The sequence below is a fragment of the Sturnira hondurensis genome, unplaced genomic scaffold (genome assembly GCF_014824575.4).
Source record: "Sturnira hondurensis isolate 20B ecotype Veracruz unplaced genomic scaffold, ASM1482457v3 Scaffold0016663, whole genome shotgun sequence".
NCBI classification, from domain to species: domain Eukaryota; kingdom Metazoa; phylum Chordata; class Mammalia; order Chiroptera; family Phyllostomidae; genus Sturnira; species Sturnira hondurensis.
In genome coordinates, this window is record NW_028089294.1 from 15,798,868 (window position 1) to 15,826,562 (window position 27,695).

The 27,695-nt window shown below is 54.4% G+C and overlaps 1 protein-coding gene across 4 annotated transcripts in view; it reads left to right on the forward strand.

The window, feature by feature from the left end:
* The window catches only part of OTOF (otoferlin), an 82,014-nt gene that overhangs the window by 15,930 nt on the left and 38,389 nt on the right, over positions 1 to 27,695 (forward strand). For 3 of the 4 annotated variants that reach the window (XM_037066519.1, XM_037066518.1, XM_037066521.1), the window contains exons 3-5: positions 10,349 to 10,437; positions 15,560 to 15,659; positions 18,256 to 18,437. In XM_037066519.1, the coding sequence (XP_036922414.1) occupies positions 10,349 to 10,437; positions 15,560 to 15,659; positions 18,256 to 18,437 (371 nt within the window). Of the gene's footprint in view, positions 1 to 10,348; positions 10,438 to 15,559; positions 15,660 to 18,255; positions 18,438 to 23,210; positions 23,256 to 27,695 lie in introns of all 4 variants that reach the window. The other variant, XM_037066520.1, reaches the window with a different exon arrangement.

Below are 27,695 nucleotides of genomic sequence, written 5' to 3' on the forward strand. Positions count from 1 at the left end.
CTCAGAGCCGCTTATCTCTGGTTTGCTTCCTGAGAGAGCTCCCCCCTCCCACTCCACCCAGACCCCTATCAGACATTTCTGCACCCAAAATGTTCTTATTCTGTAATAAATGTATTTAAAGCTATAAATTCTGCTCTACCTACAGTTTCAACTGTATCCTACAAATTTTATATGTAGTATTTTCATTATTATTGTTTTAAATATTTCTTACATTCCTTTATGACTTTCTTTTACTCCCAAGAGTTATATAATGCTATTTGGTTTCCAAAGATATATGATGTTTTAGCTCTTTATTTTATTCATTTCTAGTTTTATTGCATTACTAGCAAAGAACATAGTCATATGTGGTGAAACCTATGAAATTTATTGAGACTTCAGTTATGAACAATTCATGGTCATAAACGCTTCCTTTGCTCAAAAGGAACGTGTTCAGGCCCTGGCTGGTGTAGCTCAGTGGATTGAGCACGGGCCTGCGAACCAAACAACCGAGGTTTGATTCCCAGTCAGGGCACATGTCTGGGTTGCAGGCCATTTCCCAGCAGGGCACACATGAAAGGCAACCATACACTGACATTTCTCTCCTTCCCTTCTCTAAAGATAAATAAATAAAATCTAAAAAAAAAAAGGAATGTGTTCCGCGTAGGGTTTCCTATACATGCAATATAAACTCACGTTTACCCATTATATTATTCAATTTTGGGCTTATTTTTCTCTGCTTGATTTATCGGTTTCAAAAATGACTGCAGGAGACCCCCCCTATTGTAACTGTTGATTTATATACTTTTCCCTGCCGTTCTGTCGGTTGTTGTTTGGGGTGTTTTGACACGGTGTTCTAGTTGCCTGTGTGCTCCTGATGGCTGTGCTTTCTTGCCTATTTTCCATTTTACTGGTATTTAGTATCTTTCTTTGTCTCTCATGGTGCTTTTTGCACTAATTTCTATTTTGTCAGATATTAGGATTGCTCTCTCAGCTTGTTTTGGTTCATTTCCCTGGTATACCTCTTTCAACCCTTTTTCTTCTTGGCATATTTCTTCACTATTTAATTTTTAATAGTTCTGTGTTTTAATAGTTTTTGTGTCTTTGTGGGACATGTACAATTAGATCTTATTTTCATATCCAATATGAGACTCTTTGGGTTTTACTTGATTTGTTTCACCCATTTACATCTATTGTAATTGTGATTGTTATAAGGCTTATTTTTACCACCATTTTATTTTATATTTTTATTTGCTGTGCTTTTATTTGCTTGCTCTTTTCTACTTTGCCACTTTCCATTGAATAGATTGTGTTTTTTCCCATTAGTTGAAAAGTTATACGTTCCATTTTTTAAAAAATATTTTATTTATTTATTTATCTTTAGAGGGGAAGGAGAGAGGGAGAGAAACATCAATGTATGTTTGCCTTTCGTGCATCCCCTGCTGGGAGTTGGCCTGCAGGGAACTGGCCTGCAACCCAGGCATGTGCCCTGACTGGGAATCGAACCCTGATCCTCTGGTTCGCAGGCCTGTGCTCAATCCACTGAGCTACACCAGCCAGGGCTATACATTCCATTTTTGTTTTCAAGGTACTTACCCTTACTCGTGATTGTGTATCTCTGTTGCTAGTTTAAACAAATCAGCAGTATTAATTTCCCCTGACATGACAAGGATTTTAATATTCTCTCATGCCTCTTTGATTTCCCACCTCAGCCCACACCCTCAAGCTGATATTGTCTAGAATAGAATTTTGATTCTAGGTACTCATAAATGTGTGGTTTCTCTTTCTCTTATTTGTCCTAGCCTTTCTTTTCTCTTTTTTAAGACAGCACTAATCTTTACCAAGATATTTGATTGCCCTTATTTCTCATATCTCTTGAAGCATCTCTTGAAATTGTTTTATTTCTTATTTGAGTACTTTCTCCAAAAGCATTTTTAACTTGGGCCTTTTTGTAGCAGACTTAAAGCTTTGTAAATCTGAGAATATTTTTTCTTATTTCTTCCAATTTGAATGAATTTAAATGTGAGTTTTACCAGATAGAAAACTCTGGGTTCAAAGATCTTCCACAACTTCGAAAATATCATTCCGTGTTGCTGTTGAGAAGGCGGATGGCCGTCCAATTCTTATAACTTAGTAAGTGACATCTCCTGGCTGGTGTAGCTCAGTGGATTGAGTGCGGGCCTGTGAAGCAAAGGATCATGGTTCGATTCCCAGTCAGGGCACATGCCTGGGTTGCAGGCCAGTTCCCAGTGGGGGACACATGAGAGGCAACCACACATTGATATTTCTCTCCCTCTCTCCTTCCCTTCCCCTCTCTCTGAAAATAAATAAAATATTTTAAAAAATAAGTGACATCTTCTTTCTCTCTGGGGAAAAAAAGTGTAATTCCTTTATCTTTGATATTTTTAAATTGTATTATAATGCTTCTAATTGAGTGTTTCCTTATCTTTCCAGTTTTGCACTATTTTGTGAGCCCTTTCAAACTGCAGGCTTTTCATCATTCATTTATTATAGCAAATGCCAGCTCCATTTTTTTCCGACTATTTCTTCCATTCAGTTTTTACCTCATTCTCTCCTCCGCCAGCTCCTATTACGAGATGTCAATACTTCTATTTCTAGCTGTCATTTCTTAGCCTTTATATTTTTGGCGTATCTATCTTTTCCTGCTATCTTCTGAGGGAGTTCTTCAGAGTGATCTTCCAAATTTACTAATTTGTTCTTCCTTCATGATTCCTTGTGCTGTTTCATTGCTAGTATATTTTTCTACAGTCCGCTTGTTCTTATGATGCCACTCCAGTTGGTACACCCTGTTCAGTGTGTTGGCTTCCTTCTATAAGAGAGGTCTTCTCCCAGTGCCTCTGGTATCAGCTACTCTGGTAGCAAGTCTTGGGGAAGCTTCAAAGGCTGGCTGTGCCCATGTCTAGGGGTTGATAGATGGGCCTGAGCCCCAGTCACCAGAGAAAGAGTCGACGGAGGTGGGAGCGGGGGTCTCATCTCTGAGCCTTTGAGGAGAAACTGGGCTGACAGAGGCAGGCTGTTGCAGATTCTAAACACACTAGCTGTGGGGTTCACTGAGAGAAGGTGTGAGTGACTGGTCTATCGGCACCTATTCGCCAGGTCTTCTCCCAGCAAGGCTGCTGGCACAATTTTATCAGTTAAGGAACAAGCAGGGATTGCCCCAAGGGGACATCTTGGGGAGCTAAGAGCAGGAGGTACAGAGATCTCCCCTGACCCATCCTCACATGGCCGCCTTCACTTACCCGGCCCAAGGGGGCAGCTCCATCCACCCCACGGTCAAACAGCCTGCGGTCTCCCTGGGTTTCTTAGGTTTATTTATCTATTTGTTTGTTTGTTACTTCCTGGAATCCATAGTTCCCTTTTGCTTCTGCAATTTCTCCAGGGTTGACTTTGGGCTGAGAACCAACAGTCTCAAGTCACTATCTGGGTACAAAGCAGGCACTCTGCAGTGGCCCCCCATAGCCCGCCCCTTCTTTCCTAGGCTTGATCTCTGATGTGTGGCTGTGTGTGGACTGGGAGGGCCCATGGCAGACGGTTCCCTTTGAGGCTGGTATTTGGCTGAGCAGACACCATCCTGAGGGGACACCTAGAATCTGTCTCCTCCTCACCCTGGGCCCATCCCACACTCGTGCCCAGAGGCCCAGAGCTACAAGAACAGGGGAGCAAGGCCTTGACTTTCTCTCCTGGGCTCTGGAGCAACCACTGGCCTTTACAGCCCAGCTGTGCCTCCCCCAGGGAGAGTTCGTTCTGGACTCCTCCCCTTCCTGGCTGTGTGAATTTCTACCTCCATTTCTCAGCCTCAGTGCCCACATCTGCCAAAGGGGGCCGATGATGGGTATGAAGTCTCTTTGTAAGGTGATGACCAAAAGGAGGGATTCTAGAACCATTGCTGGGTACCAACCCATCCACCTTGGCCTCAGGCGTGCCCCACTAAACAACCTGTCCATTTTCATTTTCTCCTAATTTCCTCAATCAGGGCCCTGAGAGAGAGGGGCCGGGCGGGTGAAAATGCAGGCTGTCCGACCCAGTCTCTCACAGCCCTGCCTCCCAGGGCCCTGCCTACCATGGGTCAGGGAATGCACCCAACTCCGTCCCTCTCACCAAGTCTCCCAGGGGACATGTCCACCCAGGCCCCCAGCTAGTGAGCAACCTGATGCCCCTTCCAGAGCACCGCCACTCCTTTCCATTAATTGCACCCTGGGACACCTGAGCCATAGGTGTACATGACATTCAACATTAATCACCGTGTCCTTCCCAGTGCTATCTGGCCTGGGCCAGGTGGAGAGTCGGTCCGTGCCGCCCCCACTCGTGGGACCTCAGTCCCAGCACCTGATGTGTGCCAGGCCCCGAGCTAGACATACCCCAGAGGGAGACGCTGGCTCAGCAGCACAGGAAGATTTGTGCAAACACTTGGGCATGGGGGAGCCTCCGGGTCACTGTGGGAGCCCAGGGAGGGGGCAGAAGCCAGGGGGTCACAAGCAAAAGCACGTGGCAGCATCAGAGAGGAGCCCTAAGTTGGGGAAAAGCAGCTCTCACAGGGGGAAGTTCTACTCAGCCAAGCAGCCAGGGAAGTTTCTGGTTGTCACAGGGGTGAACCCACTGGCACTTAGTGGAATGGTGGCAAGGACATTAAATGACTTGGAGCGCTCAGGCCCTCTGGTCACTGGCCCCCACCACCTGTGACAGCCCCATGGGAGGGTTGTGACAGCAGTTTCCAGAAACAGCTGCACTGTGCTGCTTCCTGAGCACATTCTCTTCCGTCCAATGTCCACCTGCAGGGGACAAAGCTCAGGCTCAGAGAACACGGATCTTGCCCCAGATGACAGAGCTGTGAATGGCGAAGCCAGGCTTCTAAGTTCACTCTCAGATTGACTCTCAGCCCCCTCTGGGTGTAGTGATGGGAAACAACTCCCTGTCCGCCCCTGCAAGGCTTTACTGGGCGGGGTCTCTCCAGACCCCCGCTTCCAGTTCTCCCTCTGAGAAGTGGCCCACAGCCTGGCCACCAGTGGACAGCAGAGCACACCCCAGAAAGCAGGGGAGGCAGCCTCCCACCAGCTCCTTGCTCAGGGAGGGCCCAGGACTCTCAAAAATAGCCCAGAACTGAGCCCAGTCTGCACCTGCCTCCCAGCCCAGAGTGGACAAACCCTAAACCTCCCTCACTGGCCCTAAGGGAACCCACTGTCAGAAGTTCAAGAACAAGCTCGGAAAAGGAACCTCACCTGGTCCTCGAAAAACCTCTGGAGGCCTGTTGGCTTCCCAGAAAATCCCTTTTCTCATCCTTACTGTGCCCAGGGCCTTAGGGAACCAGCTCAGGGAGGTACAAGGCACCCTGGCCTAGGACTCAGGAGACCCGGGCGGCAGTCCTCGCTGAGGTGTGAATAAACTCCGTGACCTTGGGCTGGCCACTCAACTGCTCTGGGCCTCAGTGTCCCCGCCTGTAAAGCGGTGATATACCCCTCGCTCTGCCTGTCTTACAGAACTGTTGCATGGCTGAAAAATGCAACATTTTCTCTCCCTCCTCTACTCAGACGAGGATGAGAGGGGCTGCGAGGATGAGAGGGGCTGCAGCAGGCTGGGCTGAGCAAGGAACCTGAGTGGGAGGGCGCGGCCACTGGAGGAGAACAATGCTCTGGACAACAATGGGTGGAAACAGAGTCTGGATGTGGTGTCTCCTTTCCCAGAGGCTGGAACCTGAGATCCTGCATTTAACCTACAACTCTGGAGGGGGCATGGGCTCCACGCCAGGCCAGCAGCCAGCAGAGGCCCCTGGGAAAATGGGAATGGCCACCCTGGGCCCACCTCAAGCCAGTTTGGTTTGGCTCCAAGCCAGGCCCTATGTGGCCCAGACTCCACAGGAGAGGCCAGAATGGCAAGAGTACTTATAGGAATAGCAAGCAAAGCAGCTGCTATTTGCTGAGCGCTCAGCATGTGGCAGGGTGGGCTGAGAGCTTTACATGGGACAATAACTCAGTGCAACCCACCTGGGCCAGTGATACGTAGCCACATCAGGACTGGACCCCGAATGCATCTGATTCCAGAGCCAATGGCCACTTGCAAAGTGGACAAGGTTCATTCCTGCCCTCCAGGGGCTCAGTCTAGTAGGGAGAGGGACTGAGAACAAAGATGGACAATCGGCCTTCTGAGCCCAGAGGAGAGACAGTCCAGCGGCTGGAGGGAGGGTCAAGGGGACCTGGTGTCACTGTCCACTTTGCTTTCACCTGGAAGTCATGGGCTGTGAGCTCCATGGGGCCAGGAATGTACCTGTGTGGTTCATAATTGGCCTGGTACCCAACACAGGGCTCAGAGAATATTACTGAGTTAATGAATGAACTCAAGTTGAGTTGTAGGTCTTTAAATTCCCAAAGACAGTCTTTTTCCATGGTACCCTAAACTTTTGCAACACACCCTAAGATTTCTCCCCCCCAAAATCTAGAACACTGTCTCTTTAAGGATATTGTGGACACTGCCAGTTTAGGTCAGTTCCAGGCCAGCTGATGAGCCCCGGAATAATGCAGGTCATTCTCCAACCCGCATCAGGGAAACCTTTCCATGGAGTCCTAGATGGCTGGGGCTGATAGGATGCAAACTTGGCCGCCCTGGCCAGCACCAGCCAGGTCAAGGCCATGCCTAGGGCTGGCGAACTGGGTCACAGCTCCATACTCCCAGGGTTCCTGAGATGCCCTCAGACAAAGGAGGGGGGAAATAGAGGAAACAGCCATGGAAAATTCAAACCAAACCAAAGCCCACACTTCTACTTCTAAGGAGGGCAAATAGAAGTCACAAAGAGCACCCTGGGCCCCGAGTCCTGTCCTTGTCACTTCCCTTGAGCTAGGAGGCTGGTTACAGGTGGCGAAGGCCTTTCTGTTCTGAACCCCAGTGGGAGAGGGCCAGGTGGGGCAGAGTGGGGGAGGAGGGGAGCTGGTGCTTGCTTTCATCAGAAAGGTCTTTCCCTTGAGCAGAGGTCCTCAAACTTGGCCTCACATGGAACTACCTGGGAGCTCTTACTGTACCAACACCTGGACCCCCCACAGAGCCTCCGGGTGCTCGGTCCCAAATGCAGGCTGGGCCATGGGATTTTTTTAAGCGTCCTGAAGTGATTCCAACAGGCAACCAGGCTCAACAACCTCTGGTAGCTGCTGGCCTGGCACAAAGCTAGTGATACACCTCTCTCTCTCTCTCTCTCTCTCTCTCTTTCTCTCTCTCTCTGTCTTTTTTTCTCTGAGACAGAAACAGACAGACAGAAAAACAGAGGGAGAGACAGAGAGGTGGACACAGAGAGACAGAGAGAAACTAACACACAATTAAAATGGATGGGGTGGGATGGAAACGGAGAAACCAGAGGAGGCTGCAGCGTGGATGGAAAGTGGGGAGAAAGCAGAGTGAGGAAGGAAGAAACCAAAAGGGGGAGGAAGTGAGCGGTGAAAAAAGCGGATGGGGCTTGCCTTCCTCTCCTCAGGAAAGCCTCTGAGAAGGGCCTTAATCCCTGGCGTCCCCAGTAAAAACCCGGATCCAGGCCCTGCTCTAGCGTTTACTTGCTCATGTTCTCGCCTCCTGAGGCCCCTTCCCAGAAAACTCCCTGAAAGGGCCCTCTCAGCCCCATGTCCAGGTCTGTGGCTTCTGCAGCCTCATGTCCAGCCTGGGCTCCCAGAGGCGCCCCCTCCCCAGCCCTCTCAGACTCCCCTTCTCCCTGACCAGCACACCGACTCACAATGAGCAGCTTTCCATTCCTGTGGGACCTCGTGACCCCTAAACTGCACCCTCGGGCATGTCGGCGCTGATGGGCAAACAGAAATCACAAGCCGGTTTCTTCTCTCGGTCCCTTTTCCTCAAAATGACTTCTGCTGTTCCTGTGTTCACCGAATTAATGTCACTTTTCAACACACCCTCTAATGTCATCTTCTTTTGCTCCTAATTTTTCTCTCTTTTCAAAGCCCAACTCCCCAGCGGGGAGTGATCCACCCCACAGACCCTGGGGTCAATCAAACACCCTTGCCCCTTCCTCCCAGGGAAACTGAAATATCTTGGTGGCTCTCCCCTCAGCAGGGCGCTAAAGAGCTGGCCCTTCCTGAGCCTGGTTATTTCCCTGAAGCCCAATAAAAGCAACTTCATTAAGAAACCACAGACTCCGCTGAGCTGGAGGCATCCAGACAGCGGGAGCAGGAGCGGCTTAATGAGGCCTGTGGACTGAACTCCCCTCACCCCTCAGAGTCCGAGGCCTGATCAGAGCTCGCTCCACCCGGCCCCACCTGCTCCCACTGAACTAGGGGGCAAGGGAGAGGGGGTGGCTGTCAGGGTCCTCCCTGGGACTTGGTCTGTCCTGAAGAGAGGGGACATAAGGCCATTTTTCTGCCCATGTTGGAAGTGACCTTCCAGGCTGGCCCCATGCCACCCAAGCCCCCAGCCCCCAGTCTGGGAGAAGGAACCTTGGCTTTGAACTGGCAGACTGCAGGCTGGGCTCCCAGAAGCCTCCCCAAGGCCTGCTCAACCCCTAGGTTCTCCAGGGCCTGTTACTTCTCTGAGCCCGAGTTCCTCTGTCTGTTCAGCAGAGAACACATTAGCAGCCCCTTGGGTTGCAGTAAAGACCAAATGAACTGATGCATCTAAAGCATTCAGACCCCTGCATGGTAAAAGGTTCTCTATAAATGGCAGCTATCGTCACTCCTACTGCTACTATTATTTATCTCTAGCCCATTGAACAGTGTGAATTTGGTGGGGTATAAAAATGAAACAAAATTTAAAATCCACTGCCTTCCACTGCTCTGTCGACCCCGCCCTGAAATCATCTCTCAATGGCAGTTGGAGGAGACCTCGGGGCTTTCCCATCATTTGTAGTTATTCAAAGTCCAGTTCAAAAGGGTTGACTACTCCAAACTGTCATCCTCCTTACGCCTGGTCTTTGCACAGAGTGGGACAGGGGTGCCGGCTCAGGCCCCCCACCTCTCCTCTCCAGCTGGGGGAGGGGAGACAGGGTCCGATTCTTGTTCTCTGCCACGGATGTGGCCCCTCCTTGTGGTGTGGCAGCTTGTCTGATGACCTCCAACTGGCCCTAGGAGACATCACTTTGGTAGGTCGGTCACCGCTGGCTGGCTCACAGGATGCTATCTGGGCGGGCTCCGTGGGAGCCTTTAGTGGCCTCGTGCCATGTGGATGGCCAGCCAGGGAGGTCTGGCTCCACCCCACCCTGACTCCTGCACCACCACCTCACCGAAGCTCAGGACCCTTCCCCTGGACACGGCCTTGGGTGGGCTGTTAGGGGGCCAGCTTGAGCCTGACTGCCCTTCTCAGTCCCCACTTGGCCCACTGAGCATAAACCACATACTTCATGCACCCACAGTGGCACACTGGTCCCCTCGGTGGCCATTGTCCTGGCCCCTAGGTGCTCTGTGGGTCTCCCGAGAGGCTCAGGGGACAAACCAGTGAGTTCACTGTGCAGGCGGATGCCACGGAATTTGGATGCCAGTCTGCCTTCCTGTGGCTCCTCAGCCTCCCTGAACTGTCGCCCCAGGACGGATCCACCTAGGGCAGATTCTCTCTGCATTCCCTTCCCTGGTCTTCTTCTGCATCCCAGGAAGCGCTGCGTGAAGGTTGTGGGGAGCAGGCCTTTGAGGCAGTCCTGAGGGAGCTACTCAGCACCTTTGGCTTGTTTGGGGTCCTTGCTGATGATGCTGGAGCATCAGGAAAGACCCCCACTCACATTCCTGTTCATCATTGTGATTGATTTAATAATGAAGCCAAGATGGAAGTGGTGAGGGGAAGTCTAGAAACAGTGAGTAGGAGACACGCTGACCCTCTTCTGTGGGCCTGACCCTAATAACACTACATGGCTAAAATCTGTTCCCCAAAGTTAACATTGCCAGTGTGAGGGGTGGTTAGACCAGAAGCGGGGAGCCTGCATGTCCCACTCTGAGCAGAGCTTGGTCAGTTAGAATGAATTTGATGGGGACATAGAGAAAACCAAGGTCATGAACCACATTCATTGCCGTTGCCCTGGAGTGCCCCCCTGGTGCACCACCCCCCTTGTGAGCGCCCCCCAGGAGCTGACAGGCCGCTGTGAGGCAGTGGAAGGAGCAGTGGGCTGAGAGTCGGAAGTCCTGGTCAGCATTAGCTTCTTCCACATAGCATACGACCTCCTGCAGGTCACCAGAGGCCTCCCGGTGCCCCCTTTGAAGGAGGAGTGGGCAACGACCCCATGCTCTCAGGCAATGGCTGGCATTAAATGAGATTCCAGGTGTGAACTTTGCCCCTAGGGAGCACTGGGCCGATGTGAGGGGCCAGCTCACCAGGGATCCCTCCCAGTCCCCACATCCGTCCCTGTCATTTCTACCCAAGACCACAGCTGTCCCTCTCTCCTCAGACCTTCCAGTGGCCAGTGGCCAGCAGCATCGACAACAATGAGATCCTCGAGATTCAGATCTTCAACTACAGCAAAGTCTTCAGCAACAAGTAAGTGTCAGCTGGGGGAGCAGCGGTGGGGCGGAAGGGGCAGAGGGGCTGCCCTCTCCTTTGGTCCTTTGGGTTTTAAAGGGGACTCGCACCTCTAGCCTGCCCTGGGTTGATCTCAAAAGATCCCCTACCTGCTCCCTCACGTTGTCCTCAGTGTCCCCCAGGCCTCCTGACCACTGCTGGTCAAAAACACCCCACCCTCCTATTCACCCCGTCTGTCCCCTGAGCCACCATAGCTTCCTGTCCGCTTCTTTAAGTCTTCCCCTTGCACCATGCTGGACAGCAGTTGCCCAGCAGAGGAGCTAATGTAATGGCTGCTGGTCTCCCCCAGGAGACCATCTGTAGCCTCGAGGGCAAACCCGTCTCACCTGTGCAATGCTAGCGCTCTGAGGCCATGGTTAAGCACGATGGTTTAGGAGTCAGGCAAACCTGACCTCAGGCCCCAGCTCAGCCACCTCCTGGGTGACCCTGAGCAGGTGACACAATCTCCCTGAGTTCAATGCACTCCCGTGGAGAAAGGACAAGTACTTACCGCTGAGGGAAGCTGCGGGAATTAAATGAGGCAGAGATCCAGTCATCTGTCCATCCCCCAAACGTTCACTAAGCGCCTGCTGTGCATCAGGCCGCACACCGGAGCTGAGGACAGCGGGGCGCCGGCCCACGTGGAGCCTGCGTCCTGCGACGAAGCGCACCTGCCACGTGAGCACCCTCACCACCAGAGGTGCAGCGGAGGGTCCCATCCATCTCTCAGGGGGACAAGCAGAATTCAGAATAATGTGAATAGTCTGGAGTGGTGGCTAAGAAGAAAAAATGTCAGTTCCTGTCGGGTTCAAAACCAATTGCTCTCTGGGCTTAGTAGCCAGTGAAGCTATACCCACAGCCTGGGCGGTGCCGGAAGCCCTGACGACTTCCTGCAAGTGAACAAATAAACGTGTCCGTGGGGATCAGGAGGCAGGGCGTGCACGGGCTGGGAGAGTCTGGGGGCTGCTCTTTTCTCAAGGGTTCAGGGCACTCCAGGGAGAGAGCCCGGTCACATGACTGGTGCATTTGGGGAAACGGAGGTAAAGGAGGCTGGTGTGAGAAATGGAACTGATTTGTGCTAGAAGTGGAGGGCAGCTTGGAAAACTGGCCCCTCACCCGGAGGTCCCAGGGGCTGCTGGGAGAAGGCAGAGACGGGGCGTGAAGGAAGAAAGGGTCCTGGTCAGGGCCAGGAGGCCCACTGGTGGGCTCAGCTCAGCCCTGTTTTGAATAAAGTCCTCCTTCAGGACCCTTGGACTTCCCTGTGAGGATGAGGTGTTGGGTCCAGAAGGTCTTGTGCTTCCCCCTGCCTGTCTAGGACCCTGGGGGAATGTTCTGACCCAGCTACTGGTCTCCAGGTTCCTGAATAATTCAGGAGCCAGGGCAGCGGTGGAGGCCTGGCCATCGTGGGCACCTGACACCAGCTCCCGGGGGGAAGGCGATGAATTATTGACAGGTCCTGGTGCCTGGTTGCAGCTCCATTGTGGTCAGTCTATGGCTGGCGTGTGCCTGAGGCCCCCTCCCTGATGGCTAATCCCCAGGGAATCCTTTCTGGGGGCCAGTCTGGCCCTCCAGGCAGCTGTGAGCTCTTTAGGGGATGACCTCTTTGTGGTGGGGAACCTGGGTGGGCCCCATGAGGGAGGTTGTCAGAGGACTGAAGGTTGGGTCCCAGCTCCTTTGTCTAGCAGCAGGGGGAAATTGAGGCCTAGAGAGGGCCCTTGCCCAGGGTCACACAGTGGGCTCTTCCACCCAGACCTCCTGGGCCCCGCCCTCCCAGGCAGCTGCTCGAAGCTGCCCCACCCCGAGGAGAAGAGGCAATAGGCCCCACTGGGTTTGCAGCCAGGCTGGACAAAGGGCACCCGGGTGGGAGGGGTTGCCTGGGGAGTCACCATGCATCCCCAAAGTCAGGGCTCCTTTCCTGTCTGTAGCGGGGGCTGAAGGGCCCATTCTTTTTAAAGCAGTCCTGGGGACTAAGGCAGGCATTTAGAAGCTGTGTTTTCACAGCGAGCACCATTTTTGCTTAGATGGCACGTTTGCTGACCCGCAGGAAGAGCAAAGGTTTATAAAACGCTTTCTTCATACTTTACATAACACTGAGATAGTATCTATTGTCCATTTCAAAGAATACTATATTTTTGTTTGAGGGAGGTTGGGGGGACCCATTAAGAGTTAAAACTTATTCCATCACGGGTCCCCACCCTCCGGCCCAGCTCTGCGAGGCTGTGCCTCTGCCCCCAAAGACCATCCCGCAAAGGAGACCAGCCGTGCTCGAGCCGCCAGCAGCACGCCCCCTGCCCATGGCGGCGGAAGGGACCGACAGGCAGTGTGCCGTGTTAGAGGAGTTTCACTGGGGTGTCCTCCCCGCCATGCGGCGCAGCGCAGCGAGTGCCATCACCTCCTTTGGGGAGATGGATACAAAGCAAGGCTCAGAGAGCTTAGGGGACTGGCCCAAGCCACACAGCTGTCAGGTGGTAGACCCCGCTTTAGACCCCACTTTGCCCGACTCCAGAGCGCATGCGCTTTGCGCTGTCTACGCTGCCTCCCTTTAGGGGCAGCCCCTAGTTTGTGTGGACAGAGAGGGCTTGGGCCTGGGGGTGAGGGGCAGGGAGGGTGAAGGTTGCCAGAAGGTGGACCCGGGCTTCCTGTTTGACAAAAGCAGTGGCAGAATGGACTAGCCATCAGAGTAGCTGCTGGACAGTGGGAACCCATGGTGGGTGGGCGCCAGGCAGCGCCTGAGAGCGTGTGTCAGGAGGGTGTTTAAGGGACTCCTTCCTAACAGAACGCTGGACAAGCCCTCCTCTTGGGCCCCTCTAGAGTCTGAATGTGTGAGACACTGACCTTAGTTAAGGCTGGGAGGCACCAGAGGCTATTCTGAGCACTTGTGGGGGAATAGCTCCACCCTGCCCCCTGGGGGTGTCTTGTCACATTGCAGCATCTCTGCTTGTCCTCTGGGGCACCTGCTGGGGAAGGATGTCACTGAGTTCATCAGGTGCCTTATGGCTCCTGGCGAAACTAAAACAGCCTGGGTTCCAGTCAGCAAAGAGCAGCAGTAGAACAGGGATTCTCAGAGTGCCCCCCCTTCCCCTCCATCATCAGCAGCAGCTTCAGAAACACACATTCTCCCACCCCGCCCACCTCTGAATCAGATGCCCTGAGGTGGGGCCAGGGGTGAGCTGGGTTCAAGTCCCTCCCAACTCTCGGTTCAGTGACCTCACCTGGGAAACCTGAAATTGGCTGGGCTGGGGCCGGGGGCGGGGTGGGGTGGGGGTGAGCGTGGGACCATGCACACCACACAGTTGCAAAAGCTAAGGGTCAGGCTTGCCCTTCCCCTCCCCCAGCCAGTCATGAAACACTTGCCAGCGTCACCAGATGAGGGCGGGCCCTGGTCACCTGTGCTTTACCAGGCCCTCCAGATGATCCTGTCCACGCTGATGTCCGCACCACTGATTTAGGACCAGAAGAGGTGAGGCTGCAGAAAGGCCAGGGCGTCCCTTCATGCCTGCAGTCTGCTTGAGAGTGTCCACACAGAGCAGACACTATGAGCTCTCCTCCCTCACTTCAGAAGGACAAAAAGAGACTCAGGGGCAATGGCTCCGGGTCCCCGGATTCTCAAGTGGGCGGGTGCTCCTCTCTGTGCACGGCCTGAGCTGGGGAGAAGCCGTAAGGTGGGGCTAGGTCTGAGAAGCTCCTAGAAGCCTAGCCAGGCTGCAGAGGAGAAGAATGGTATGAACAGTTCTGCCCTCAGGGAGGGCGAGCTGGCAGGTGGGACTCAGCTCCAGGGGGAAGACTTCCTGGTCACCTGCGCAGCTGCTACCACGTGTACGCCATGCCTGTTAAGTGGGAATTGGCCCATACCTCCCCTCACCTGGACCTGCCATTGATGAGCTGCGTCTCGTCCTGTTTTCTGTCGGCCTCACCTGTCTCCTCTGTAAATCAAGGGCAGCACCAGAGGACCCTAAGTCCTGTCCAGTGCTCACTCTCTGTGGGTGTCCTCAGCTTTCGTCCCTTCACCCTGAAATGGCGTGTTCATCTACCCCACATGGAGTCACCCTGCAAGAACCTCTCTCTGAGTCCCCATTTTCCCCCAGAGCACAAACCTTCACACCGGCAGGGCGCAATGGAGTTCAAGTCGACTCCACCAGCATTGATGGGGGTCCCACTGTTGTTCATTAACTCAGCCAGCAGATACTGAGGTCACCAGTGTGCCCGAAGTATCACATGGAGGCCAGAAACAGAAAACAAAGTGCTGTCCCGGAGACATGCACAGTGTAGGGCACTGCGTGCCCCCCCAACACCTAGACTGCATTTGGAGTGCTGTGTGCTAGGCACTCGAATGTGACACATTTAGCATGGAGGGTCTCAGTCAGCCCTGTAAATGACAGCTCTGTGAAGTAGGGGTTGTTAGCTCATCTTCGGAGAGAACCAGGGCTGGGTAACTTGCTGGTAAGTGGCAGAGCTGGGTTTCAAACCCCAGTCCTCCTGACTCCAAGTCTGTGCTCCTCACAGCCCTGTGCTGCCTCTCCCCTGGGAGCATGAGGGGTCCTGCAAGCAGAGGGGTCCTCACCCTGGAAGATCTTGCAGAATGGCGGTGCAGGCATCACTACTGATGAAATAGGGGACGAATGAGCTAGTGGTGTCGTGCGGGGAGAGACACTTGTCATGGTCAGGGAAGTTGAAGTGGAAGACTGGCTTGTGTGTACAGGAGCCTCCATTCCTCCCAGCAGGCTCTGTGCTGGACATCTGGAAGCCGCTCTGCAGGGGCTCAGCTGAACCTTGATTCTACACACCCAAGGGGCAAAAGGCTGTACCATTCCACCCTGTCTCCTGGTCTGTGACCATCCCCCTGGGGGCTCACTGCCCTCGGGCTCCCCCAGGAACACAGGTCCACACATATACCACATGCAGTTGTCCGGGGTTGCACGCCCTCCTGGACATCCTGCCCTGGCTCCGAGGCCACCTCCCACAGCCCTGGCCTGGAGCTTGAGCAGGCCCCCCTCTCTCCAGGCCTCTTTTCTCCTTCCCAGACACTCACAGCCCCTTGGGATATCAGCTCCTCACTCTGGCCTCCTCATCTGAAACCGCCATGTCTCCCTGCCATTCACAGACTCATTGGGACCTTCCGCATGGTGCTGCAGAAGGTAGTAGAGGAGAACCACGTGGAGGTGACCGACACACTGATTGATGACAACAATGCTCTCCTGAAGGTGGGTGTGCTCCAGAGTCCCTGGGTTTGCCCCTTGTAGGGGCTCCTCCCCACACACATAGAGTGTGTGGGGGACACTCCTATTGGATTGAGAGGTGAGCCCGGAGGAAGTGACTCAGGTCAGACTCTGCCAGAGTCCCTCTGCCTGGTGGCTGAGGCCACAGCCCTTGGGGTATGGCCCAGTCTGCTGTCCCAAGGTGGACATCACAGCAGCCCTCCCTAGAGTGCAAGAGAAGGGTGACTGGGGACACCCTTCCTTCTCCACCCAGGGCTCCTTCCACGTGGACCCAGCTCGGGAATCATTAGTGGGGTCTCCCTGGTCGTCCAAAGGCCAGGCTGAGCTCTGCTGGCCATTCCTGGGTGTAGTCCTCACTACACTCTTGGCTCCTCTCTAAGACTGGCCATTCTGCGAGGACAGGCACCTCACTTCTACCCCATTTGTCACATCCCATCCTAACACTGCCAAATGAGCACATGTGCGCCAACGAGGCGCAGCCCGTCAGCACCTAACACATGTGCTAACCCAGAACGGAAGGAAAGCAATCTGCCTGCCCAGACCCCGGGCTCTGCTCTGAGGCATCCACCCCTTTGAGTTTGTTTACATCCACGCATGGGCTTGGTGGTGAGAACACGGCTGCTGAGTATGAACCTTAGTTAGGCCACTCACTAACTGTGCGACTTGGGCAGGGGACATGTCCTCTGCAAAGTGAGCAAAACTGTAATATATGCTCCACAGGATTGTTCGGAGGATTAAAAGAATACACAGGAAGTGCTTAGAACAGCTAAGCACATAGTAAGTGCTCAATTAATATACAAATTGCTGTTGGCCATGCTCTCCTGCCCCCGCCTACCCATGTGTAAAATGGATCTGTACCAGGGTCCCTCCCCCAGGTCCCAGCCCTAGGTCATAGCCAGCAGAACAGCCTCGGAAGGCAGCACTGCAGCCCCAGGGAGCTAGACTGGATGGAGCCCCTCTGGGCAGTGTCAGCGCGGGGGCAGAACTTCCCATGGTACCTTCATGTGTCGAGACACTTCCCTGCTGAGAACAAGGAGAGCATCTGGGCCCCTCTGCTTGGTGCCAGCCAGGTCATTCTCTCCACTGGTAGGTGAGGACGGGGGCTGCTTCTTGAAGCCAGGAGGCGGGGGTGTCAGTCACCCCAGTGAGGAGAGAAGGGGTGCAGAGCAAGCTATATATCCATGGAATGGAGGACTTGGAAAAGAACCAAGGTGCCTGGAGGGAGAGAATAGAATGCGAGAAGTGAGACAAGAGAGAGAACGGGGAAGTGGGCAGGGAGAGATGGCCGGCCAGCCCACGCTCTGTGTTTCTAGAATCACACTCAGGGATTCAGCCACCTGCTGCCCATTGTATGAGGGTGACTCTGACGTCCTGGATGGAAAATGGCTTTGGTCAAGGTCAGACCACTGAGCAACAGCAGGGCTAGCTGGAATTGGAATGCAGGACTTCCGATTCCGGGCCACCCCTTTCCCACCATACTGTCTGCGTGGCCGCAGCAGCAGGCCCGCACTGGCTCAGTGGGAAGGACGTGGGGTTGGAGTCAGCCAGGCTGGCCCCCAGCCCAGCTCCAACGCTTCCCAGCTGTGTGACTTTGAGCAAGTAACTTCACCTCTCTGAGGGCAGGTAGGGTGGGTTGAAGTGTTGAAAAGATCAGGTGAGTTTACATCACAGCATGTCAGTATGACATCCGGCACAGTGAGGGTTCAGAAAATGTGAATCCCCTTTGCTTCCTTGGGGAGTCGGAGCCTGGGCATTCGGAGGCCCACCCACTGTGTGAAGGGTGCCCATGTGGGTCTCAGGAACAAGGAAGTGCGAGCATGCCTGGAGCCCCCCAGCACCCAGGCGGGTTGAGGGAGTGACTAGGAGTTCTCCCTGCTCACCAGGGAGAAACGAGAGCTGAGAGGAGGTACGTGGCCCAACGACACAGAGTAAGAAGCCCAGTCAGGGTTCTTCTGTGCACAGCCTAGGCCCAGGTTTGAGGCCCACTTTCCCCCGGATGAAATCCCAGGGCACCCCATGGCCCTTCCTTTCCAGGGTAGGAGGGTGGGTGTCAGGTGAGCGTGGAAGAGTGCTGACCCCACCCTTTTGGAGGGTGTCCAGGGCTGGGGCTCATCTCCAGGACAGCACACTCAGCTCCTATCCCCGAATCTCCAAGGAGCCTCAGGGGTTGGGGGAGGTCAGCCGACTTCAGGCAGGCCACCCCTCTTCCCTGCAGGCAGACCTGGTGCTTAGGTCTCCTGGGGACACCGAATGATGCTCTTGATTGTGTACACCGTGGACTCAAGGGTCCACCCCCAGTCTGAGCTCAAGTCTCCAGAGTGGGCCCTGACCTTGGGCAATAGGGAGGAACAGAGCCAAGAACGGGAGCCTGCCACATGTTGACCTGACTCTGTGTGAAGTTCATCTTTCTGAGCCCCTGTTTTCTCATCTGCAAAGTAGGAGACGGGGGAAGGATAACACACAGCTTCTTCCACTGAGATAAGGGTGGGCAAGCCCTTTGCCAACCCCCGTATAGCAGCAGAGGGTGGGATTTCCATCGTTCGTGCCGTTGAGCTGCTCACCACATCCCTCTCTCCCGCAGACCAGCCTGTGCGTGGAGGTCCGGTACCAGGCCTCGGACGGCACAGTGGGCTCCTGGGATGACGGGGACTTCCTGGGAGATGAGTCCCTTCAAGAGGAAGAGAAGGACAGCCAGGAGACAGATGGGTTGCTCCCCGGCTCCCGCCCCAGCTCTCGGACGCCAGGCGAGAAGAGCTTCCGGAGGTAATAGGCTGGGGTCTCTGGCTGCCCACTGTCCCCAAAGACACAGGGTAGATAGATGCCTGGTCCCCTAGAAAGACCCCTTCAGGCCTGACTAAGCCTGAAAGAGAACAGGGCTGAGTTACTGGAAAGACATAAAAGCGGGGAAAAGTGTTTCTGCAGCAACCCCCCTACTCTGGAAGTCACCCCGGAGGTGCAGGGTGGCCCCCGCCCCCTCGCAGAGTGGGAGAAGCTGACCGGGAGGCCTGATCTCTCTGTTCAAGACCCAGCAGAGCCAGGCCAGCCCCAGCAGCCAGGCCTCCGCCCAGGGCGAGTGAAAGCCCAGGCAAGGTGGCCACCTCCTGCCAGAGTGTAGGCAGAAGTCCTGGTTGGGACACAGCCTCTCCTCTGTTGAGAGCACCTGCTGATACCCTCACCGTCCTGAATTCACACCTGCAGATGTCCTGCAGTGCAGGTGACAGGAAGCTGTATCCAGGCCTGTGCTTTCCAAATGTATTTTTTTTTAAAAAGGAAACATAATTGTATTCCTCTCAGAGCCCAGAGAGATGGAATCTGGGCTACTGAATCTGTCTGTAGGCGTCCAGGTCACTGGGGAGAATGTGTGAGATGCAGGGGAGGGGAGACGCTTCTGAGGAGGGGGTGGGCTCAGGGAGAGGGGATGCCCCTCCCACTGCGATCGTCTCCCTCCCACCTCTTCTACCCTTTCTTTTCCAAGGAAAATTGATTCAGTTTCTATTCTGAAAAAACACACATTCTAAATTAGTGGAATTTGATACTTTTATTGGACAAATATGTTTCCCTTCTTTGCACTTGAACTAATCCCCCCACCCAACGCACACACACAACTACAGACACACACACAGAGACAGGAGCCTAAGAAACCCCAGGGGCTGCCGGGGAGTAATATTAATGAAGTCAAAGGAACCACACCTGTGGCAAATGCCCTGACCTTTGACTTCAGGCAGCTGTGGGGTGAGGCGCTAGCTGGGAGCCTGTCCTCCTTAGACTCCAGGATGGGGGGCGGGGGTGGCGGCAGAGAATAGTATGTAGATTGGCCTCAGGAGATCCAGGTCTGAGTCCCAGCTCTGCCTCTCACTAGCCTGTGACCCTTGGTCAGCCGCACCCTGTCTCCCATCTCCTCCCACCTATGAAACGGGGCCCAGAACGACGTTGTCGGAGGAGCCAAAGGGATGAAGGAGGGACAGGTTGTCACTCAGGTGCAAAGTGCTGCCCCATGGAAGGGCTGGTGACAGGTTCTTGGCAACTGGACAATCAGAGGGTCAGGAATCTGGTGGGGAGCCAGGGATGCTGACACAAAAGGTACCATCTGGTCCTTATCCCTGTCCCTGGTAGGAAAGAGCTTGGCAGGGGGCTGTCTGAGACCGCAGGTGGGCTCTAAGAAAGGGCTTTCTGGGGACAGGACTAGAAGCCACATAAGGGCCACCAACTGTAGGAAAAGGGGCACTGGCTCTGAATCAGGAGAGCTGAGTTCCCTTAAGTCCTGTCCCTGACTGCCACTGACTAGCTGCCACTGACTAGCTGGGCAAGTCACTAACCCTTCTGGGCCAGTAACAGAAATGAGTTGAGCATCCTGGCTCACCTCTAACTCTGACATCCTGGAGGATACTCTGGATCCTGGGGGAAGCCACTCTCTGGGAGCGCAGGAGAGTCAAGAGAGCCACCCACCTGGGCAGCTGTGGCTCAGCCAGTGCTGAGCCAGGTCCTCCCTGAGTCCTAGAAGAATGGGCCAGGGTGTGAACGGAGCTTCTTCTTGGCTCTGGCCACCCCACGCTACACCGAGGGCTCTTTGAACAAACTCAGCCCACAGCCGAAGCATCACAGTGGCCCCAGGCCTGACTGGGGTGTCCCTCATTGCAGGGTCCCCCACTCCTCTCCGGCTCTCAGAATGGCGGAAAAGGGATGAGTTGCGAAGCCTTCGGGCGCTTTACTCTCAGAAGCGCAAAATCGGGGCTCTGGGCCTTTGTATGTCTGTACATATCTACCTTGATCTCTGACGAGGGACTCGGCACACTTGTACACACACACAAGTACACATGTGTTAGCACACACTCACACACACACATTCTCCCACTGTGTGAGGCCAGGGAGCTGCACACACAACTGCTCTCTGGGCTCTGCTGCCGCTGTGGCCCTGGGAGCCACATCTTAGAAAGGACAAAGGAAGGAGTCCCAGAGTTTATCTTGCAACTGCCCTCTAGCAACTTGGGGCTTTCCCGTGGCTTCCCTGTATTCTACACTCTCTCTCCTCTCATTTTCCCCACCTCCCGGTCCCTCCTGCCCTCCATGGTCCCACCTCCTTCTGCCCAACTCTCCTTCCTTGGTGTCCCCGTGAATGTAGAAGGTCCTGCTAGGTTCCTCTCTGCTGGGTCCCACCTTGGGGGATCAGTGGGAGATACTTTTCCTGTTCCATTTATGGGTCATCCTTTCACTCTGGTGGGGACCTATGGGAGCCAGGTACCTTCCTCCTATGCCTGGGGCCAGAGGGCAGCAGGGCACGTGTGCAGGGCTGGGTCTCCATCAGAGAATCGCATCAGGTCGGTGCCCTGGGGTGTGCATAGGCATGTGTGTGCATGGTGACACACCCAGCTTCACCCCTGGAGTGCTGCTTTACCAGCTCCTCTGCCCCCCTTTGCCCTCCCGTCCCTTCACCAGGCTGCATTCCAGGGGTGGAATAGCCCCCAAACAGCTGGGAAGAGCCAGAGTCAGGGCCAGGTTGGAAATGTGGGGTGAAACATTGCTCAGCAGACTCCTCCAAACCCAGCCGCTTAACCTGGGGTTGGGGTCCCCTCCACCCCCCCTCCAGGGCCGAGTGCCCACCCGAGGCCCACCTGGCACCATGAAGCACTTGGGTACCAGCAAACTCTAGGTTTCCCCAGCAGGTGTCTTGCTAAATCTCTCAGCCCTGTGGCTGCTTTTAACTGTGCACACGGAGCACTGGGATGGGAGATTAAGGAAGGCCAAGCAGCCACAGAGAGAGAGCACTGGCTGAGGAATGGAACTTCCCCAGCCGGGCCACAGCAGTAAAACGCGATGTGGACTCTGGGAGAAAAGTCAGGGCTGTCCAGGGCTGCACAAAGAGGCCCCCTAGCAACAAGGACCACCTTGAGGTCAAATGCTACCCCCACTGCGGGGGCTGAGTGACTGAGGGCGAGCTGAGCCTTGGCTCCCTCCTTTGGAAAGTAGGGCAATAATGACATCTGCCTTGTGAGATGGATGGATTCAATATGACCAGGAGCGTTAGAGTTCTCACACAGGGCTTTGGTACTGATGTCAGTCATCATAGAATCAGTGGTTATGGTAAAATCACGAGGGCATTCTTTTCTCACAGTCCATTATCTTCTTTCTGCCTTTCCGCACTTAGAATGTGGGCCCGAGGGCAGCCCCTCTGGTGGCCCAGCGGCCTGGAGTGTGTGAGGAGGGGGTGGGGGGGTGACTAAGTGCCAGGTGGCGTGGGCTGTGCGCCGGGTTGCAGGTGCCCACAGTGTCCTGGCCAGCTGTGCTGAGAAGCCCCACACTGGCCAGCCTGACACCTGTCTGTGATTTCAAAGCAATCCCCCCCAAAGCATCCCATTTTACCCCTCAGCTACCCAAATTCCACCCTCCCGCCCGCCCTTGCCCTCTGCCAGGTAACACAGCTCCCATTCTGGCTCCTCTACTGCAAAGATTTTCGAACTTTTCAGGGGTAGGGCATTGTTTAAAAAACATTAACAAGCAAACAAAATTCCCCCAAAACCTGGATCAGTAAGTCAGAGGAGGGCAGCCCTGCTAGGACTAAGGTTGTGGGGGGCAGCAAATCTCCCACTCAGGCCCGATTCTCAAAAGCTCCTTGGAGCCCATGCCCCACACAGCTCTCAGGGGGTCCCAGTGGTGGCCGATGCCTGACCTGCCTGGGCCCCCCCAGCCCAGGGCCCCAGTGGGGCTGCTGAGACAGTCCGCACCCCTTCTCTGTCCTCCGCTCAGTGGTCTCAGCTGGTGGTGGCACCTTGAGACCTTCGGAAAGGGCTACAGACTCACTGGCTGGCCTACTGGAGTGGGTGACTGACGAAAGCTGGATTTCAGCTGCCATCTGTCCAGGCCTTTGGGTCCTGAGCTGTTAGAATGTGAAGTCCAGTTCGCCTGGGCAACGCTGAGCCAGGACAGAGTGTGAGGAGAGAAAGGACTTGCTTACTGTTCCTCGCTTTCCTTTCTTTATCCTCATTGCCACAGCATCAGGGAAGCATTGAGGGAACATTCCAGAAGGGTTTCTGGAAACCTCCATAAAATGGGAGAGGAGTGCCATTCTGAGCTCTGGAGCAATAGCTCACTCACTTTTGTACATCCAGAACCTGCCGGGCCCGGCTGTCTTCTCAGGGCCCCTCAGGGCACCCTTCATGCAAGAACCTGCCCCTCGGAGGGGACCCGGGAGGAGTAGGGTGGCTCAGACCTGGAGGGTGGCCAGGCTCCTCTAACTGAGTTCCCTGAGGCAGCTGTGACCACGTTCAGGGGTCTCTAGGCCCTGGGGGTGGAGGAAATCAGCTGTCACTGGAGGCCCCTGCCCTCACCAGGGATCCAGGTCCCCATCTCCCTGACCTGTCAGAACCCTGCCTTGCAGACCTAGGTGCACTAAAGTAAAAGGCTGGGGGTGAGGGGACTCTGGGACAAGGAGGCCCCCGGGGAGCTGGGGGTCAGCAGGCCAGGGGCTAAGTCTGCCAGTGTCTCTGGTCCACACCCTCTCATACAAGTCCCCTTGTCTCCTCATTTCTTCTCCCGACTCAGCAAAGGCAAAGAGAAGACCAAGGGAGGCAGAGATGGCGAGCACAAGTAGGTGTCCCAAGCCAGGGCGGAGCCCACGGGGCTCAAAGCATCCCCACCACAGAGTGTGGATGTTGGGGCGGCCTGTGTCAGAGGGCTGAGTCATGGGCTGTCCTGGTGGAGTCAGCACCAGGGGATGGCAGGGCCAGGGGGTGAGGGACAGGGAGGAATCGGGGTGGGGGCGGGCAGGTGGCCGGGCCTTCTGGTTTCCACTCCCTCCTCCCTTCTTTCAGCACCTCTCTTCCTCTCCCACTTCCCTGTCGGCTCCCGCCACTGAGAGTCAGGTGTCCCTGTGTGGGAGAGTGTAACTGAAGTCAAGGGATCCGTGGAGGCCCAGGAATCGAGGCAGGGCTGGGCAGATGGACACGCAGCCCGGGAGGCCCAAGGAGGACAAACTCTGGGCATCGCATGGCTGCAGGGGGGTAGCTGAAGCAGGAAGCCCCAGAAAGCTCAGGAGAAACGACACCCCCTAGTAGTCCTCACCATCTCTATTCCCCCAAAAGCTTCTGGGGGGGGGAGTGATCAGGTGCTGTCTGAGAGGGGAAAGGAAGAAGGGACCCCAGATGAGAGGGGCAGCCACAGCGAGTAGGAAGGGCTCAGGGCCTGGGGGTTGATGTAGGTCTCACAGGAGTCCCCAGAAACCCACGTCATCTCAAAACCTCTCTAGCCTCGCAGGGAATCCACAAGGTCGTGGCAGTTCGGGCTAAGCATACTGGAGGGGCCTCCGGCCCAACACCCTTTCTTACAGCTGACAAATCGGAGTCCCGGGGAGGGGAAGCGACCTGCCCCAGAACAAGGGCAGAGCTGGCCCTGAAACCCAGGGGTTTCACCTGTGTCCGGAGTCTACCATAGACCCAAGGAATTTCAAATTTAATTTAGTTCTCCAGACGTACCAGTGAGAGCTGAAAAGCCAGGAATATGGTCTTAATTTTCCAGAGAGGGAAACTGAACCCATGAGGCGTCGAGAGATTTGCTCAAAACAGTGATCCTGCTAAGTCAAAAATGAGTTGGCATAGGATGTCCTGGGGACAGGATTGTGTGTGTAGGGGTCTGAAAGGATCTACACTGGCATGGGCTTGGGGCATCTGCTTGTGTCAAGATCCTGGGCAACTCAGCCTTATTTGCTGTTTCCACAAAAGGGTATCAAGTCCCCACCCGAGTGTTATGCACAAGCAAACACCTGATGCCAAGGCAATGGCACCTCGAGGGGAGAGCTCAGGCCCAGAGACCTGAAGGGTCAGGGAGTTTGCCAGGGTTCAAGCACGGGAGGAAGACTCAGGCCCAGCATGTGCCAGGCCTGGAGAGGGCGCTAGGGAGCCGAATCCTGGGGGTATGGGGAGATGATGGCAGGCACTGAGTTCCCCTTCTTAGGGAAGGAGTTCAAAGAGTTGGGCACGTAAGTTCCTCATGGACACTTAGCCATGAAAGGCCTCTACGAGACAGGAACGACCTCTCTGTCCCCCAGACTCCCAGGCTGAGGGCAGCCACGCCCTCTAAGGCCCTTCTTGATTCCCAGTTCCCAGGCTGTCCTGGGCCAGCTTGTCCTCCAGGATTCAGACTGGCCTGATCCCTGGTCCAACCGCAGATGGACTAAGAGTTGTCCCAGGGCAGGCACACAGTAGGCCCACCGTGAGTGCTGGTTCATTCTAATCTCTTGTCATGAGATTAAGTAAACTGGCATTTACTACTCTAATTTGAATGTGTAGAGTTTTAGGATGATTAAAAGGGTAGGAAAATGGGATTTCTAAGAGGAGATTAAACAAGTCAAAACTTGTTTCTAACCTAACACATGGCTTTGACCTGCCACCCGAGCGCACTTTCGGGGGACCGCAGGGCAGGGTTGCAAGGGGAGCTGTCCGACTGGTACAGGCCACTTGCAGTGGCATCGTGCAGGCCACACACAGAGTGGGGCTGGGGGCTCTGGGGATGGCCAAGAAGTGCGTGTACCAAGTCAAGCCAGGACCTAGCCTGAAAAGTGTGGGGGCTGGTCTAACTCCCTGGAAGGTCGTCATGTGGTAAAGCTCTTCGTTCCTGTCTCCCCTGTGGAGGAACCAGCGGAAATGGGTGCAAGTCATGGTAGACAGAACTTGACAATGGAGCCATGAATCTCTTTCTCCCTGTGAGGACACGAGATCCTAGGGTAGGCTGGTTTGGGGAGATGGGAAACCTGTTCCCATGATGCTGTCTGCTTGGGCCCTGCAAGGGGTTGGGTCACCGGGGAGAGCTGAGGAGCCGAGTCCCCTGGCAAATGGGATAAGTACGGCAAAGGCTCACGCACCGAGAGGCCAGCCTGGAGACAGGGTCTTGTGTGGAAGGTCAGCTGTCCCGTCCAGATGTGGGAAGGCACTCAAAACTAACTGAAATTCAACACACTTTGAAAGATGACTGTAAAAGCTGCAATTGTGAAATTACCTATACTGGAGCATGGAAAACAAGAGAAATAAACCCACAAAGGAGCACTCGGAGAACATTTCCCCAAGGTTTAAAAATTTGGCCGTTGAGATGATCCAGAGAAGATCCCTAGACTCTGCTTCTGTTCAGCAGGATTTGGCTTCGCCTGTGGCCCGAGCTAGTGACACTGAGCTGGTTCCAACTGAAGGCAGGCGAAAGGCAGAAGCCCTGGGCGGCCATGGCAGCTGTTCCGTCTCAGTCCTGCCCCTCTAAGTCACAACCTCCAGAATAATAGACCATACCTGGGGCACCTAGCTCAGGACATTTAGTCTGGCCAATTCCCAGTTGTTACAAATACCAAGCTTTCCCCCAGGCCCCCCGGTGCATCACCCACCACGACACCCTTCTAGACCGGAGCCACGGAATCGTTGGATCTATAAACGCAAAAAAAAAAAAAAAAATTACGACAAGTGAACTAACTTTAAAATCTCTTCTCTAGAGAAAAATTGTGGTCTAAGCTGTAAGTGCGTAGCATCCTGACTTGGAAGACTCCAGGAATGGGGAAGCCCATATACGATCATGAATCCTTGGAGAGTCCTAGAGGCCAGCGCCCCTGGCCCTGCTGTTGTGCGGCCATGAATGAAGCGGCCACCTGGTTGCAAAGCAGTTTTTCACTGAGTTGGTTGTTGGCTTTCTCACCACATTATATCTTAGTAACTGGAGAACCCATCTAGACCAAATGCAGGATTTTATTTAAAACAAAAAAACCCCCTCAGCCACCAGTAAACCTAATCAGCAAATCAGATCTAAAAAGAAAAAAGCTGCCTTTAACACAAATGCATAATCTTTAATTTTCCCTGATTAAGTTAACATTTACTTTGAAAATAACCCCTGCCCTTTGCCAAGAGAAGCAAGCACACTGCTTTCCAGGAACTGGCACTGTGATGGGCATAAAAAGATTTTTTTGTAGTGAACTTCAGACGTGTCATCAATCTGAAAATGACAAAGGGCTGTGGCAGCCGTGACACCGTGGTCTAGTGCCCACAGTCCAGAAAAACTGAAGAGTGGATCTAGGTGAGACACCGCGAGGCACAGAGCATCCGGTGAGAACCCCAGAAACGAATTTACCCGAAAAGCCCTGCATATGCCACGAAGGGGTGAATCCTCGTTTTGGATGTGCTCAGGCGTGCACCTGAGATGGTTCAACCTTGCAGGATCCGGGGAGAGGGGCTTCTCCTTTGGATCGATCCGGGCCTGGTAGAGACTGGTTGGGTAGGTATAGTGGGCTTGAAGGTCTCTGTCTTTGCTTCCAAATACGTTTGTATTAAGGAATAAGGTAACTTTTGGCTTCAAGGGCCATAGCTCCCCAAGGGAAGCCCAGACCCTTTTCCTATTGGGTGGGTCCTTGGGACCATTATCAAGAAGCTACAGTTCTCTGCTACCCACACCTGTTCTGGGCTTCAGCCTTACATCCTGTCCCAGGATGCCCAGAAGCCAACTGCTCCAGGCAGGGCCTGCTTCCTACCTAACCCATGGCTTTGACCTACCATCTGAGAGCACTTTCTGGGGTGGGGGGTGGGGCATGCATTACAGTGAGGGGATGGGATGGGGAGCGGTCCGACTGGAGCAGGCTGCATGCAATGGCGTCGGGTTGGTCACACATGGAGTAGGGACTGGGGACTCTAAGGATGGCACAGCTCGGGGATGGACAAGGAGCAAGTGTACCAAGTCAAACCCAGGGTACTCCAGGAGATTCCTGGGTAATCAAGGAAAGAGCAAGGCTGTTTGGGAGGAAAGGAATCCCAGACACAGAGACAGGAAGCAGAGTGAGGGCCCACACTGGGTCCTGTCGCGGGGGTCAGAGTGCAGCCCTGCTGTATGGCCACCAGGCAAGGAGGAATCACACCGGACGGTTCAGGGTAAGCCAGGCAGGACAGTCCCCTCTTCGCCATCACACAGTTGTTCCTCACAGGTTAACTGACCTGCTCAGTGTTATGTCTCCAGTAATTTAACATTGAGAGCGGGTTCCTCCAAAATGTGTTCATGCCCAGATTATTT